We start from the raw sequence: 16,834 nt of genomic DNA, 5'->3' as shown, positions 1-16,834 counted from the left end.
GATCTAAACCTCGAGGGTCAACAACTTTCTTGCAAATGGCATTAAAGAACAAACTCAGACGTGTCAGAATACCCCTAACAGAAGGAGGTAATATGCCTCTAATAATAACTGATAACAATTGTTGCATCAATACATGACAATCGTGAGACTTTAAACCAACTAACTTTAACTCTTGCATAGAAACAAGGTTACTAATATTTGAAGAATAACCTTGTGGAACCTTCACACTTCTTAAACAGTTACAAAAACTTTGTTTTTCTTTTTTAGAAAGAGTGTGACAGGCTGGGGGCAGATAGATGCATCTACCTATTATCTGTGGATGTAACTCAGATCGGATTCCCATGTCAGCCAAATTTTGTCATGCTTTTCGAAATTTAATAAAGTTTCGATGACACTGTCACAAACATTTTTTTCAACGTGCATCACATCAATACAATGTCTAACATCAAGTTTACACCAGTATGGAAGCTTAAAAAATATTGATCGTTTCTTCCAAATGTTTTTTGCAAAGGTACTTTTATGATGTTTTCCAAACACAATGTCAATGTTTTTGACTTCGTTGTACACCTCTTCACCATTTCGAGGTTTGGACACAACCTCATCCTCAACACTTCCATTAAATGTTTTTTACAATCTACGATAAGGGTGATTCCAAGGAAGGAATTTCCGATATCTTGTATATACTGTCTTCTGACCATGCTTCAATTGAAGTTGACTAGTGTTTTCTTCACATATGGGACATGCAAAATGACCTTTAACACTATAACCGCTCAAGTTTCCATACGATGGGAAATCATTTATAGTGCAAAACAACATTGCATGCAAACGGAACTGTTCCTAAACATGTGAATCAAACACTTCCACCCCTTCTTCCCACAACAATTTCAAATCATCAATTAAAGGTTTTAAGTAAACATCAATGTCATTTCTAGGTTGTCTACGACCCCGATATCATCATGGACAACATCACATATTTTCTCTTCATGCACAACGAAGGAGAAAGATTGTATATCATCAACATAACTGGCCATGAACTGTGTTTGCTACTTAAGTTCCCGTAAGGATTCATACCATCAGTTGCAAGTGCAAGTCTTAAGTTTCTTGGATCTGCACCAAATTCTGAAAATTTATCATCAATCTTCTTCCATTGTGGTGAATCAGCTGGGTGTCGAAGAAGATTATCGCACTTTCTTCCATCAAAATGTCATTTAAGGTTCTTTGCATCTTCTTTAACAGAGAACATACGTTTGAACCTAGGTATTATAGTCAAATACGACATCACCTTAGCAGATGCACCATCATTACCTTCATCGGCAGTGTTTTTGTCATATTTCTTTTTAAAACGGGATAAACCACATGCTGGACAATACTTTAGTGAAGCAAACTCCTTTATGTACAAAACATAATCATTAGGACAAGCATGTATCTTTTGATATTCAAGACCCATTGGACATAAAAAAAAATTGTGCCTCGTGATCACGAATAGGTAGAATATTATTTTTTGGAAGCATCTCCTTCAACAACTCCAACAACTCTGTGAAACTTTTATCGGTCCATTCCTTGCTTTTAAACTAAACAACTTCAAAGTTGTAGACAAACGTGTAAAGTTCAAGCATCCTAGGAACAACGATTGCTCTAAATCATTTATAAGAGAATCATACAAATTAGCTTTTCCAAAATCATCTTCACCGACATCATGTATCATGTCCTCTAAATGATCATTCATTCATTCTTCCACATAATTCGTTCCTCGTGACGTGGTAGGCTGGTGCAGTACTTCTCCATGCCAAGTCCAAACGGTATAAGTTCTCATTATGCCGAACATGAATAGATGGTCACGCACATTGCCTAAGTCTTGCCGTATTTGATTAAGACAACGAACACAAGGACAAAAATATGTCTCATTCACAGACTTAGCATTTTGTTCAACATATTGCAAGAACTCTGAAACACCCTTCTCATATTCTTCACTGATGCGACGTTCATTCATCCAGCTTCGATCCATACTATGTTCGTAAAATCATTCATCAGTTTCAGTTTTTTAACTCTCACAAGGTTAGGCCCTACCATTCAGAAAAATTATTTTTCATAAATTGCTAAGACACATGCAAAGAAGTATACATCATAAATTTGATAAGATTTCAGCAGCATTTCGCATTGGTCTCTGAAATACACGAAATGAGAGTAGTCAAGGATGACCACAATCAAATACGCATCCGGAGAACAACACAAATACTGAACCGAAATTTTATCAATCTTATCCATGAACTCCAATATACATGTTATAGCAAATTATGAAAAATAATTTTCCCAAACTATCCAATCGGAAAATTCAAAATTTAATACAAATGATTAAAAGATTAATCGTTTGTGTTAAATTTCAAACGGGAACTAAGTTTCACTCAATGATTTGATACTTATAATCTAACATGCCAATTATAATAACACAATTATCACATGCATATTCAAAAGCCAATAAAACATTCATACCTAAAAGTCAAAAACATGCATACGCAAAAGCCAATAACATGTATACACAAAAGCCAATAACATGCATACAAAAAAGTTATCAACAAAGAAGCTAACCTTTTTAGCATATTAAAAAAGCAATGCAGGGAAATGGAGTAATGCATGCCCAAAAACGTAGGCCAAAAAGAGTCAAAAGTCGCCCAAGCACAACCCAGAAATTGCACCACAACGTAACGAAAACGAATTTTAATCGGTTCAAATGGAAGATATTTCAACAAAGAGTAATTTAATTGGAGTAAAAGTAAATTTAAACGGTCCAAAAGTGAGGAAACACACCTAGAAATGCAATGTCTAAGAGAGAAAACGCAGGGAAGTCGATGAACAGTGAGCGTAACTCCTCGCGGGTTCGCGTTTTCAGTATAAATGGCTGTAGACGTCGGGTGTTGCGGGGGACCGACGTCTATAATAGTATAGACGTTGGGACCCTAACTAATATGACGTCTTTCTGATTTAAATATTCATATTCGCGGGACTTATAGGCGTCGGTTTAGAGGACCCCGACGTCTAAGTGAACGTTTCACCTACCCTGTCAGCCACCTAGACGTCCGTTAGGAGGGGAACCGACGTCTATAATAGTATAAACGTCGGGGCCCCTCCTAACGGACGTCTAGGTGGCTGAAAAAATAACTCCTCACCTACCCTATCAGCCATATAGACATCCGTTAGGAGGGGCACCGACGTTTATACTATTATAGACGTCGGGGACCCCTCCTAACGGACGTCTCTATGCCCACTTATTTACGAAAATGTCATCGGTCAATAATTTACGTTGATTGTTTGGTGGACCGACGTCTATGGAGTGACGTTAAAGGCCAATTCTGTACTAGTGTACTCTAATACCTACAATTTATATTAAATTCTATAAATATAATGAGTATGATATATTTAAAATATAAACAATTACAATCTTATAATAATTAAAGCTATTTTTTTAAAATTTAGTAATAATTAAAATAATTTAACATTTTAGTAATGATCAGATATAGTTATTAAAAGAAAAAAAAAGATTTTTTATTTATTTTTACTACAAATTAAAATTCTTAGTAATTTAGAAAAAAAATAATAATGCATTAATATTAATTTTTCTCTAATAATAAATACATAATGATTATTAAAAACGAAATACTATTGTTTTTTATTAAATTAAAAATAAATATACAATACTTTACTGTATGAAATGACTAAATATTTAAGTTTTATTTATATTAAAAAGTAGAAGCTCCATTTTCTATCCTGCATTGTTCAGCTGCGTGGTCCTTGGATTTGTACAGACAAGTTCTCACATCTCACTGACAACTTTCTTAAGTAACTTTTATTTTCTTTTATCTTTACATGTAACTCTTCCACCAACCCCCACCTTTATCCTTTATCACTTCTCTCTCTTTCTTTCCAAAGAGTAACATCATAAATTTAAATATTTTTATTAGAATAAAATTTCCAAAAAAAAAATTAAGTATAATAACAAAAGGACTAAAACAAACTAAATACTTTAACTTGTTTTGTCCTAATTTTTTAATACACAATAAGATACTATTATAATATTTTCTACTTTAAGACAAACTAAATACTTTATAAGACATTATAATAATTTTCTACTTTAAGGTATATGATAAAGATAGTATTTAATGATATCTTAACAAACTTAGTATTCCAGTCGTAGTTTTCACATCTATAACCGTCCACGTGCACATTAGTCCGAATCTTTTGAAGATGAGTAGGTTCATAGTACAAAAGTGATAATTACAACATTGAAATAGGAGTTTATATAATAACATTAATAAAAAATAATAATAGTAAGACATCAAAAGTAAGAGAATAAAAATGAGAAAATCAAACATGAAGCATGAAATATGTCATTAATCTTTTTCTTCTCATATATTATAGAAAAAAGAGGTCTTGTTAGGTAAACATTAATTAGGATAATAAATAATGATAATTTTAAAACATAATTTTTTGTGACTTAATATGTTCTAAGAGTAATAGTAATTCTAGGTTTTTTAATTATCTACTTAGATCTTTTAATTTTTTTGGTTTATGCAAATGGTAAACGAGAAAATGGCGGTTTCAACTACGTTGAACATTCTTAATAAGATTTCCACCTTTATTAATTGAATTGGAATATTTAACTGGACTGTGCATATTTTCTTGATTGTTGAGCTTAAAACGAATGAACTTTGTAATGATAAGTTCATTTTACGGGACAAATTAAACCTAATAGGCCATAGATCTAAAAATTATGAACACTTAGTATATAGTAGGTTTCTCTGGCTGAAAAATATAATTTAATTTCTAAATATCATAAAATATTTTAATTATTTAACATGCTCAGAAAATATATATTATAACAACACTACATGTGACATTTGATAATATAGTTATATATATTTTCAATAGTTGCAATATTTAAAAACTGACCACCAAATATTAATTTGTATTCACGGATCATATTAGCTAATCAAACATTATTCTATTATTACGAGAATGAATCGTAAAATCACAAAGATAAATTTTTCATGTTCTAAACCATAATTTGCTAAAGATGTTTAGTTTCATTCTATATATAATTCTCCCTCATTTTTTGTCAAATAGATAGAATTTAAACTATAAAGTGAAGAAGAAGATAGTCTCTCTTTCTTTCTTTACTGACTGGGTTATATAAATAAATTGATTTAATTTTAAGAAAATAGCTGTATATTTTACTTCATCCACGTAACAAATACTTGTATTTATGTATTGTTTTAAAGTTAAAAACAGACGATCGAAAATAATAAAAAAGATGAATATAAAGTTTGAAAAATAAACAAAAATAAAAAAATGGGTAGCTAGAGAAGGCTTGAGCATCAGCATCAGCAGCAGAAGCAGCGAGCAGCAAGAATGAGTTTTTCTGGTTCAGTGAGCAAAGCAGCAGTACCCTCTTCCTCCTCATCACCCAACTCTTCCACTGAGTCGCTTGATGGGTTGAAATTTGGCCAGAAAATCTACTTTGAGGATGTGAGTGTTGGAGCTGCTGCAACCACTCAAGGGGCCAAAACAAGTGGTGGGGTTTCTTCTTCTTCTTCTTCTTCAAAGAAGGGAAGGGGTGGCTCAGTGCAACCGGCTCAGCCTCCTAGATGTCAGGTTCAGGGCTGCAATGCAGATCTGAGTGGAGCTAAGGCTTACTATTCTAGGCACAAGGTTTGTGCCATGCACTCCAAGTCTCCAACGGTCATTGTGGCTGGTCTGGAACAGAGGTTTTGCCAACAGTGTAGCAGGTTACCCTCTTTCTCTCTCTTTGTTTTTCTTTATTATTGACTTAATAAAGGAAATTTTTCTTTTCTTTCTTATTCTTTAGCTTCTTGCTATTTTTGGTGTTGTTTCTATATTGGGTAGTCTTCTTCTTTTACTTTCATCATCTTACATCCTGCTTTGCTTTTTGCTATTTTTATCAGTTTTCCTTACTTTCGTCATTTTGCATCTTCGTTTTTGCTATTTTTAGTGATTTTCCTTCTTTTTAGTGTTTTTTTTTTCTATTTTTAGTGCTTTTGTTATATTGCTAGTTTTTGAAAAAAATAATAATAGTCAATTAGTGATGTGTTTGGATTAATTTCATGGTTAAAAATGGTCAATTATTTTTTCCAATGATGAAGGCAAACATGGTGCATCCATTTTTTCGTGGTTATTGACTAAATATTTTGCATTTGTTTTTAGACAGAGTTGCTTGTTTTAAATTTCAGGGCATTCAGCAAGCTGTTTCTGTTCCTTGTGATTGCTTTCTGTAGAATTTCTATTGTTACTGTTGATTCATGGGCTTCCCTTCATAAATTAAGTGTGTGTGAAGTGAACTGTTGCAAGTTTTGTTTTGTCTTTTGGTTTCTGATGCTACTTATTGATTCGAGAATGGCTCATTTTTCTGGATTTGATGTATCTGTTGTTACCGTGAGTTATAAATGATAGCATACAATAGAAAAGAAGTTACCGTGAAAAGAAAGGGGATTTATCAAGGGAAGGCAAAAAAGAGGTCTAGAAATGAGAGTGAAACATGATTTAAGCTGCATAACAAGTGAAAAAATGTGGAATGGACTCAGATAAGTGAAGAATTCATGATTGCTGTTTAGGCATACTATACTACATCTTCAGAACTGTCAATATGTAGGTCAATATTTGGAATAATGAATTCATGAAATACTATTTCCCCTTTTAATCTGGTACGTGAAGAGGGTAGGAAAGTGAGGAAGAGACTCATATCTTTTGGAAGTTAGATGTTAACAGAGGAGGGATTGAGCTCTTAAATAAAGATTATCATTATGGCACCTGAATTCTGATCCAGCTCTTAAAAACTGTTTATCCTTTTCTGTTTAATAGTTCAAGCCAGGTTACATCTGAAATTAATTTCCGCGTCAGTGACTCATTGTGCCAGAAAATGCTACTGGGTATTTTTTGGGATGTTTTTAATGGCCAAATGATACTGACATGTGTGTAATATTGGAAGTGGAAGGTTATCATGACGGAAAAATGCTACTTTTCTGGATTGAGATATCTTATGGATGATTCTCTTCATGAAGAACTAAAGTTTTCAAATTAAGATGTTCCCTTTGTAAAATTTCCAACTTTTGAAACATACAAATTTGTGCTCTAAAATAATGATATGGATCTCATACACCTTCACTGATCTTGTGTGATGTGGGATCTGTATTGTATTTTGAAAGAAAATCTCATCTAAGTGACTTCATGTTTAATCTTACTCACTGACAACGATGGATGTTAATCACTTACGTTGAAAAATGGTATTTAACAACTAAAAAGTGTTGGGAATTTTTGAATGGTGTATCCTGGTTTATGGATATTGTACATATTGAAACCCTTTGAGTGGGAAAAAGACTTCGGTTGTTATTTTTTCTCTTCTGCTTTCAGACATGGTTGGAAACATATGGTTTTGATTATCCAATATTTGTGGCTAATTGGTTACTAATTGAAGTTAAAGTTCAGTTTTATTCAACTAAGGGTAGTTGAGAGGATGGTCTGTAAGTGTTATTTATAGTAACTGACTTTCATGTTCATTTTCATTTTCATGGAAGCTGCATTGGTACACACACATACACACACACACCTTAAGCATGTTGTATATCAGTCTAAATTGTGTTTAACTCAAGTTCAGTTGTCTTCTGTTTCATAAGAAGAGTTTAAACATACCTTAAGCCAGCCTGCTATTTAAGCTTTATCTGAGTTTGTAATTTGGCGTTATTATATTTTATATATAGTTTCTGTGACCTTCCTTAAATTGGAAGGGTATTATGTCTTGGTGTTACATAATCTTAAATCATATTCCCTTTACTTCAAATCTCAATTGTCTAAGACACCTACCCATCAAGGCTATGTTTTTTTGCCCATGCCATTGCAACCCTCAGTTTAAAACCTTTGGTTCTGTTGCCAATTATGTTATCCATCATCAAATGCACGAACATTTCTGCATGTACTGATAAGAAGCAATCTTGACATATTAGAAATTCTCAATCGTTCTCTTTTGTAGCATACTACTTAAACCTGGTTATGTTTCTGAAATCTTGTGTCTGCTCATACTATCTTTTGTAGCATGCTTTACATAAGCTTGGTGGCCGATATATTTCAGAACTGCTAATATTCTCTTTGTTAGTCCTTGCCCAGGTTTCATCTGCTCTCTGAATTTGATCAAGGAAAGCGAAGCTGCCGCCGGCGACTTGCCGGCCATAATGAGCGCCGGCGAAAGCCTCCACCCAGCTCCATGTTAACATCTCGCAATGGCAGGCTTTCGTCCTCTATTTTTGGTTAGAATTTATCAGAACATCAATTCCAAACCTCTCTATGTACTTAGTGCATGTTTGGTTTGGCATGGATCAAGTCAAATGTTGATTTATAATCCAAATCCAAATTGAAACTACTTTGAGTAATTTCCATGTTTTACATCCAAAACATGGATTCAACTCCAAACCAAACATGCACTTATGTATCCTAGGACGTATCAATAATTTCAGGTTTTGCTCTTGCTTGCCTATAAAACATTCAACTGTTTCACTCATGTTCAGCAGATAACAATGGTAGAGCTGGTGGCTTTCTCATGGAATTTGCTTCATATCCAAAGCTTACATTGAGAAACACCTTGCCAACTCCAAGATCAGCCGAGCCACTACCCGGAAACCATGCTGCAACCTGGCAGACCGGCTCAGACACACCATCTGAATTTTTCATGCATGGATCAGGGAGTGGTGGAACAAGCTTCATTGGTTCCAAACATCCTTTTGTGGAAAGCTACACCGGAGTCACTGACTCAAACTGTGCTCTCTCTCTTCTGTCAAATCAAACATGGGGTTCCAGAATCACACAACCAAGTGTTGAACTGAACAACAATAATAACAACAATAACTTGTTGAATTTCAATGGAACATCCATAACACAATTCACTGCTGCTTCCTCACAGGTTGCAGCCATCCATCAACTTCCAAATGCCACCTCATGGTACCTGAAGACCCTTGACTCGCCGGAGGGTGTTCCTGATCTCGGCCTAGGCCAAATTTCGCCGTCTCTTCATAGCCATCTTCATGGTGAGCTTGATCTGCCACATCAGGGTAGGAGGCATTACATGGATCTTGGGGATTCCAGGGCCTGTGAGTCTTCTCAGTGGTCACTTTAAAGATCTTCTTTGCAATCATATGCATAATAATAGTAATGACAATATCATGCAGCACAGAAAAACATGAGGGAATCTGTGCTTTATTTATCAGTTACTAAATTCTGTACTACTGCGTTATGGTTTCTTTAAACTTAGCAGCAAGGTGGGTGTATCCTTCCTTTGATTGTGGAACTTTGAAAATTGAAACTTCCTTATTTTGTTTGAAGTTGTGAGCAAGGCTGTATGTAGCCTTGTTTCGTTTTGTGGAACTTTTCAGACATTATTATCTTGGTATTGGAACTTATTACCAAGATGGGTAACCTTGTTTTATGTTTGGAAATTTCAGACATGGATCATTTGCTGAATGTGGCATGACTATAATGTTTTCTTGCATCTAGGTTGCATCTAGGTCTCAGATTCCTCTGAATTCATTTTTAATGTTGTATTGGCTAGTTGTCACCCCCAAAATCTTTAAGACTTGATGAAATTATATATTTTTGTAATCTAATGGTTTGAAAAATATTTCGCTTTTATTTGTCAAATTTAAAGAAAAATGAATGATGGAATAGAATCTTTTTGTAGTAATTTGATCAGTTTTTGTATAATATATTTAAAAGAGCAAAATTCAGATTGCTTCAAGAGTAGAAGTCCTTTTACTGTTGCCCTCCTTTCAAAGTTTTTAAAAGTTGTAACATTTTCAGTGACAATTACTTCATATTAAAAAATCCTTATTATCTATTTATGATTTTATGATTTATGATATTAAATTTTAATAATATTCATATATATATATATATATATATATATATATATGGGTTTGCTAACGCGAGTACGTTTGTTTTTTCAGTTTGTACATTTTAGTAATGTCTACTGGTTTTAATAGACAAAAATACTCTTATCTAAGTTTTAAGGTTAAGGGTATTTTAATAATTTTCATACTCAAAACTAAAAAAAATCCCAAAACCCCAAAACCCTTACTCAACCTCTCTCATTCCTCTCAACCTTTTCTCTTTCATCTCTCACTCCAATCTTTTCTCTGTCGTCATCCTTATAGTCCCAATTGAAAAAATTCCTGTTAAACAATCTTACAAAAAATGATTTTATAATGAGTTTTCATTTTATAATTTTTGTGTTATATAATTTTATCCAATTTTCACAAGCATAAAGGAATTGGTAATTGACCTGGAAAAAATCAGAAATACTCGCTATTAAACAATTTCTTACAAAAAATGATTTTACAATGAGTTTTCATTTTATAATTTGTCTTATCTAATTTTATCTAATTTTCACAAGCATAATGACATCAAAGGAATTGGTAATTGGCCTGGAAAAAATTAAAAAACACTCGTTGGTAAACAATTTCTTACAAAAAATGATTTATAATGAGTTTTCATTTTATAATTTTTGTCCTATATAATTTTATCTAATAGAGATGATAATTCAACATATGCAGATGATGAAATTATATAGGTTAGTGAAGATGGTGAAATTAAAGAGATCTTGAATGAACCTTTGTCTGAAGATGAATATGTCAATGACTCAACCCTTTACAAAGGCAAATTGTTTAAAGGCAAGTGTTTCTGATTTTTTTTCAATTAGGACTACAGTAGGGATGAAAGATAAAAGGTTGGAGTGAGAGAGATGAAAGAAAAAAGGTTGAGAGGAATGGGAGAAGTGAGTAAGGGTTTGACGGGTTTCTTTTAACCTTAAAACTTAGAATCATAATATATAAAGGTATTTTTGTCTACTAAAACTTGTTACATGGACAAGAATTTGAACGATTTTGTAAGATGAGATTGGAGCAAATATGGCCTTTTTTTTAAATAATGGGCCTCATAATCCACTTGGCAAATTCTTCCTACACCTATATATTTTTGTCCCTCCTAAATATTTTAATTCCCATGTTTGAAAATGATTTTAGATTGTGAAAAAAGCTTTTGAATAAAGTCCAGATTGCATGATTCAAAAAACTTTTGGACTGCATGATTATATTATTCGAAAACTTTAAGTAACTTCTAGAAATTGAATAAGGTTAAAAAAATAGTTTATAAATTGTGTAGTCTGTAATCGTTCTTTACTTTATAGAATTCAAAAATATTATTTATGAAAAATAAATAAATTTAGAATTATATAATCTGAAAATAATTTATTACTTTAAAATTATATAATCCAAAAAAAAACAAAAAAAAAAATTCATAATCATGAAATTACAGGACGAAAAGTATGGAGGTGCAGAAAGAATTGCCCCAATACAGTAGCATATCAGTTCCGACTCAAACTTTGCGTGTTTTCATAATGGCTTTAAGAAAGAAAAATAAGAAAAAAAGTGAAAAATTATATGAAAGAGTATTTATGAATTATCTCATGACAAGTTGATTTTAGCTTACAAAAAAATAATTTAAAATCTTATGTTCATTTATGTTTCGTTAAAGTTTTTATGGGGAAATTAACCAAACAAAATTCCTTTATTTTAGAGTGAAAAACATTCAAGTTAATTGAATGCAGTTATTCAAATTAACTTGTAGAAGTTTTTACTATGCAGACGTTTTATGTACATTCTGTGGTTAAAAATAACTTGAAAAAGTATTCAAATTAATTGAATTAAATTTATTAAAAATGAATAAAAGTTGAAGTAGGAATCCATAAAGAGATTCTACAAAATAGTGTAGCTACCTTGAACTATTGAAACGCAAAACCGTGGAAGCAGCTATGGTGTGAAATAAAAGAGAAGAAAGAATGCCGAAAGTTTTTGTTCATTTTTGTTAAGATCGAATATATATATATATATATATGTTGAGAAAAAGCATATGCTAAAATTTTGTTTATTTAATCTTTCCTAAGAATTTGTTCTAGTAAAAGAACATGTTCCTTTATCATATCCTCATAAGCTATATATTTCTCTAATATACTTTAATCCAAAAATACACTTAATGTAAGAGAGTTTGAAAATTGTTTTGTGTATCAAATAACCTATGTTCTAATTATGCAAACAATTTTTACACTATCATCTAATCATAATTAGTTATACATATATATTATAAGTTTATTGGTTAGTTGTTTTAACAATGAATTATTTTTATTGTCAAACTCGTAAAATACTATACTCTACAAGAAAAAGATTAAAATATTATCGTGATATATTTTCATCAACTGAAGATATATTTTTCTGATTGGATAATTATTCTATAAATAGGATCATTTAAGCATGCACTTAGCCAGCCAAAAGGTGTATTCTCAAGGAGAATCGTTACCTTTTATTTATTTATTTATTTGCTTTTATGTGATTTGATTGAACCCTAATTTGTGTCCGCAAAAGGAAAATAGAGGGTTGTTTGATATACGTCAGGGGGCACAAGGAAAGCATGATGTATAAATGCTGCAGTGGCAGCCTAATGTCCGATATTTACAGCTCACTATTTATTGAAACTCTGGAAAGGGTTTTTGTCTTTATGCGTATAATTCTTTTAATATGTTTTTTTTAAGGTTTTAATTTAAAATGTTTTAATTTAAAATGTTTTAATAAAATTTCTTTCATTAAATTTATATTAATGATTAAATACATTTAAAAAATATTTTTTTAATTTAAATTATAAATATTTCATTCCTATATTTTATAAAAGTTATGCAAAATCTTTTTTTCAACATGTAAAAATTATATAGAATTCTGTTATAAAAGTACTTTATATTTTATTTTGTTGAAAAAAAAATTAAATAACTTTCATAAAATATAGAGACTAAATATTATTAAATACATAATAGCATTAACTTTTTAACTCAACTTTTGTTAAGGTATTAACATTATATTGCATAATAAAACAATGATTCTGCAGAAACTGTTGGTTTTGTTTTGACGCAGTCCATAACATGTTTTACTGTTTTGTTCCATGTTCTTCAATATATGCTTTTCACACCAACGCTCAAATCACTATAAAAACGGAGCTTTGTTCTGCAGCTTTAGTAGGTATAAGCACTTAACCACAATCTTCAAACCAAACAGACACCTTTCCTTCCAACCACACCCACAAGCTTTCTCTGCTAAAAACTAGGCAAAAATGGGGAACAAAAGCTCAGCACCTTCAAACGCAGAGTACAGCAGCCATGCAGAAAGTATGGGTTTAAAAGAACCAGCCCAGCACCATCACCAGCACCATGTTGTTCCAAACCGAATAAACTTCTCTTCAAGGCCAAAGGGGTACCAAACAGAACAGCAGCATGGTAAGAAAGCACTGGGTAATGATGAAGCTTTCTCCACTTACATCAAAGATTCCAAATTTAAAATGAGGAGCAAGTCAAACGTTGGAGGCCATGAGGATCGTACCAACGCTGTACCTGTGGATGTGGCCAATGAATCCAACGACAGAAACAAGGATTATGAAAAAGACCATTTTTCAGATTTTATTGCCAATGCTAGGAAGAAGTTAAGGACTGTAACCAGAAGGAATAGCTCCGTCAGAAGAGGGTAAGATCAAAAACATTGAACATTGTCGGTCAGGTTTCTGCACTTCATCTTAGTTGTTATGGAAAGTGCGTTAGAATAAGCAGAAATTCTTGTATCTTTTTTCTTAAGCAAGTTTCTCTTTTTTCTTTTTTTTGAGTGGGTATCAGGTTATCATAATATTTCAATAAAAATAGACTTTTGTCTCCTTTACTTTATTTAGTTTTTTTAATTCATTTGCTTTTTCACCCAATTTTTTATCCAAATCTTTTTTTTAAACTCCATTATTTGCTTCTGCCCCTTTAGTTTGTAGATAATAATGAAACACGAGGTGGCTCATATGTTCAAGTAATGAATAGTAACTTGCCACTGAAATTAAGCATATTCTAATATACTCATGATTTTTATGCTATAAATAACACAATTTTTTATTTGGAGATGTTTTTGAGGTTTGTTTGAATGAGCTTTATAAAAAATGAATAAATAACTATTCCCCTAGAACATCATATTTAGTTCAAAATTACAAATTATTATCTCCAATTAATAATCCAAAAATTTAAATAATAAAAGCAATTATTTTAATACCTATTTCCAAGGAATTTATGATGCATTATGCCAACTGCACCCAATTACATTCATCGTTCTTTCTTTTTAATAGCATCATTGCACATCAAATTGTTTTTCATGTAACATCTAAGAATCCAAGCCAACTTTAGTTCACTCAAACATCCCCTTAAGACAATTCCAATAGCATGTTACAAATAATAAATTAATTAAAAAGTACTATAAATGAGACTTGAACCCTACACCAAACCATCTACGACAAACTAAAGCTTTGACTAATTGAACTATAACAGTACTCTAATTTTCTTAAAAACTTAATAATATTAATAGCATGTAATCAAGATCCCATCAATTAAAATTTTAACAAGTGTTCTAGCAAAAATAAGTTTGAAAACATATTAAAATAACAATTAAACTAATTAAATGCATTTTTAAAATAAAATAAATAAAATTTACTTAATTTATTAATGTTAACATCGTTAGGGTAATGAAAAAAAATATTACAAAATTTACTAAAAAAAGTAATAAAAGAGAGATGGGAGTTTAAAAAAATAGAACTTATTTTAAAGGTTAAAAAAATGTTAATTATTTAATTTGATGACCAATTTAAAACGTTAAAAATTATTTCAGTTTCCTTTTAAATCAATTGAAAAGTTAAAAAAAATATGCATGTGGAGTACCGGAAATAAAAAAAAAATACAATTTATAATTTTATTTTTTAATATAAGAACAAGATAAAAAAAAAGGTCTTTTTAATCCATTTAGCTTTTTCTTAACTCTTTAAAATTTCTTTCTAACAACCCTGTATCCAATGTTTCATACTATCACGGACGTATCTTTCTTCTCACATCCATGCTCCTATGATTTGTGTACTCTCTCACATGAATCTCACAGTGCATTTTTTTCTCACATATTTTGGTGCTATCATAACTAAACTAAAAGTATTCCCGGAAGAAAATTGATACTTTAATACATACATTTTTTTTTATATTTATTTGACATTATATATTTTTATTATTTAAAAAAAATACAAAAAATTATTAATTTTATAATCATTTTATTTTAATATTATAGGAAAAATTAATGTAAAAATGTATCATTCTATTATTATTTTAATTCAAATAGTTATCAGAACAATAATTCAAGAAATTTGCTATAAGAACTCCACAAATATCAGATATTATTTAATTGTAATAACTATTTGTGAAAAAAAAATTATTAAAAATAATTAAATTTATTAAAAAATATAGCTCAACTTATTTTAAATGCTTATTTATGTACAATGAATTATTGAAAATGCTATTTCAAGTCAGAGTTCACTGTTAAGTACACGTAACCACAGCAACACTTCCGGATTCAAAGTTGAGAATACCATTTGCTAATATTGAAAATATGGATATGTTAACCTTCTATCAATGGTGAGATCAAATTAAATAAAACATAAATAATAAGATTAAAAATTAATCAAGCTTAAAAATAATGATATAATTAACATAACAATATCAAAAAGGCTATTCATGTAATGTAAAATCGACAATTAACATTTATAATACTATATTTAATGCAATAAATATGGAATGTGTAAATATATTTTGATTATGTATTATTTAATTATTTTGAAAATCATATAGCTACAAATACTTTATATGAAATTTCTTACTTATAATAAAGACTATATTATTGAAACAACCTTAAAATTAAGGATATGTAACCTTAATAATACTTAATATGGCTTTAATATTAAGCAATTAGATCCTAAAGCAATTGCCTCAGCTGCCTTACCATTCACACCACCCTCTTTAAGAATTGAGACAAGAGATTATTTACAAATAGTTGAATAATTTAAATTACAACTAACTCATAACACACTTCAATCTTTTACGTTTTGACAAAACGTTCGACTTAATTGATTAGATATTTTGAAATAATTTTTTATTAAGTTAATTTTAACAAGAAAACCTTTAAAGGATTTCATATAAAACTAATTAAAGCAAGGAAATGAATGCAAATCTTTTGAGAGATTAAATTTAAACTTCACCAATGATATAGGGACATCAAAATAATATCGATGTGAAAAATCCAAGAAGGTTCCTTAAAAGAGCTAAACTTTTGACCAAAGAAGAAGAAAACACTTATTTAGACGGTGGAAAATGATCATAACATATCCAATGGAGTGAGAGTACCCACAATGTGAAAACATGACAGAATATTGAAAGCTTTTGAATCTTTGACATGTTCCTTTTGTGTTGAGGAGAGGTCACAGATAGCTTCACAACCACACACTCTTTACTTTATGCTACCGGCCAAACACTCCTCAAATCTTTTACTAAATAGCTCTTTTGAATCCATAATATATAAATCAATCTTACCTTATTAGGTTTATATATATACTTCATGTATATATAAATTCACTAGAACATTTTATATTTTGTTGTATATATTTTAACAATAAAATTTAATTTAACTACATATTTTGTTTATATAAAAAGAAAAGGTTAAAGGCTTTCTTCCTAAAATCGCATTTAAAGGGTCACTCTTGATTAGGGAAACTGTCCTCACATTCCCAGCAATCAAAGGATAAACTTAGAAGAAAAAAGAAAGTCTCACATGGTGTGGCCAAGAATCTTATCTTATTTGAAAGATATACACCTTCTGCAAACCCTTCTTTTCCTTTCACCCGAATC

The 16,834-nt window shown here is 30.8% G+C and overlaps 1 protein-coding gene across 2 annotated transcripts; it reads left to right on the top strand.

The window, feature by feature from the left end:
* The first annotated feature begins 5,072 nt into the window (after positions 1 to 5,072).
* On the top strand, positions 5,073 to 9,516 carry LOC124845565 (squamosa promoter-binding-like protein 9). 2 transcript variants are annotated; one of them, XM_047322683.2, is made up of 3 exons: positions 5,073 to 5,780; positions 8,170 to 8,309; positions 8,571 to 9,516. In XM_047322683.2, exons 1-3 carry the CDS (start codon positions 5,404 to 5,406, stop codon positions 9,170 to 9,172), a joined length of 1,119 nt encoding a protein of 372 aa, XP_047178639.2. In that variant the 5' UTR covers positions 5,073 to 5,403; the 3' UTR covers positions 9,173 to 9,516. The 2 variants fall into 2 exon arrangements, with proteins under 2 accessions (XP_047178639.2, XP_047178638.2); XM_047322682.2 differs by having other exon boundaries at positions 8,568 to 9,516.
* The last annotated feature ends 7,318 nt before the right edge of the window (positions 9,517 to 16,834 follow it).

The sequence above is a fragment of the Vigna umbellata genome, chromosome 8 (genome assembly GCF_029865625.1).
Source record: "Vigna umbellata cultivar VRB3 chromosome 8, Vumbellata_1.0, whole genome shotgun sequence".
Lineage (NCBI taxonomy): Eukaryota > Viridiplantae > Streptophyta > Magnoliopsida > Fabales > Fabaceae > Vigna > Vigna umbellata.
This window is presented reverse-complemented; position numbering and strand designations above follow the sequence as displayed.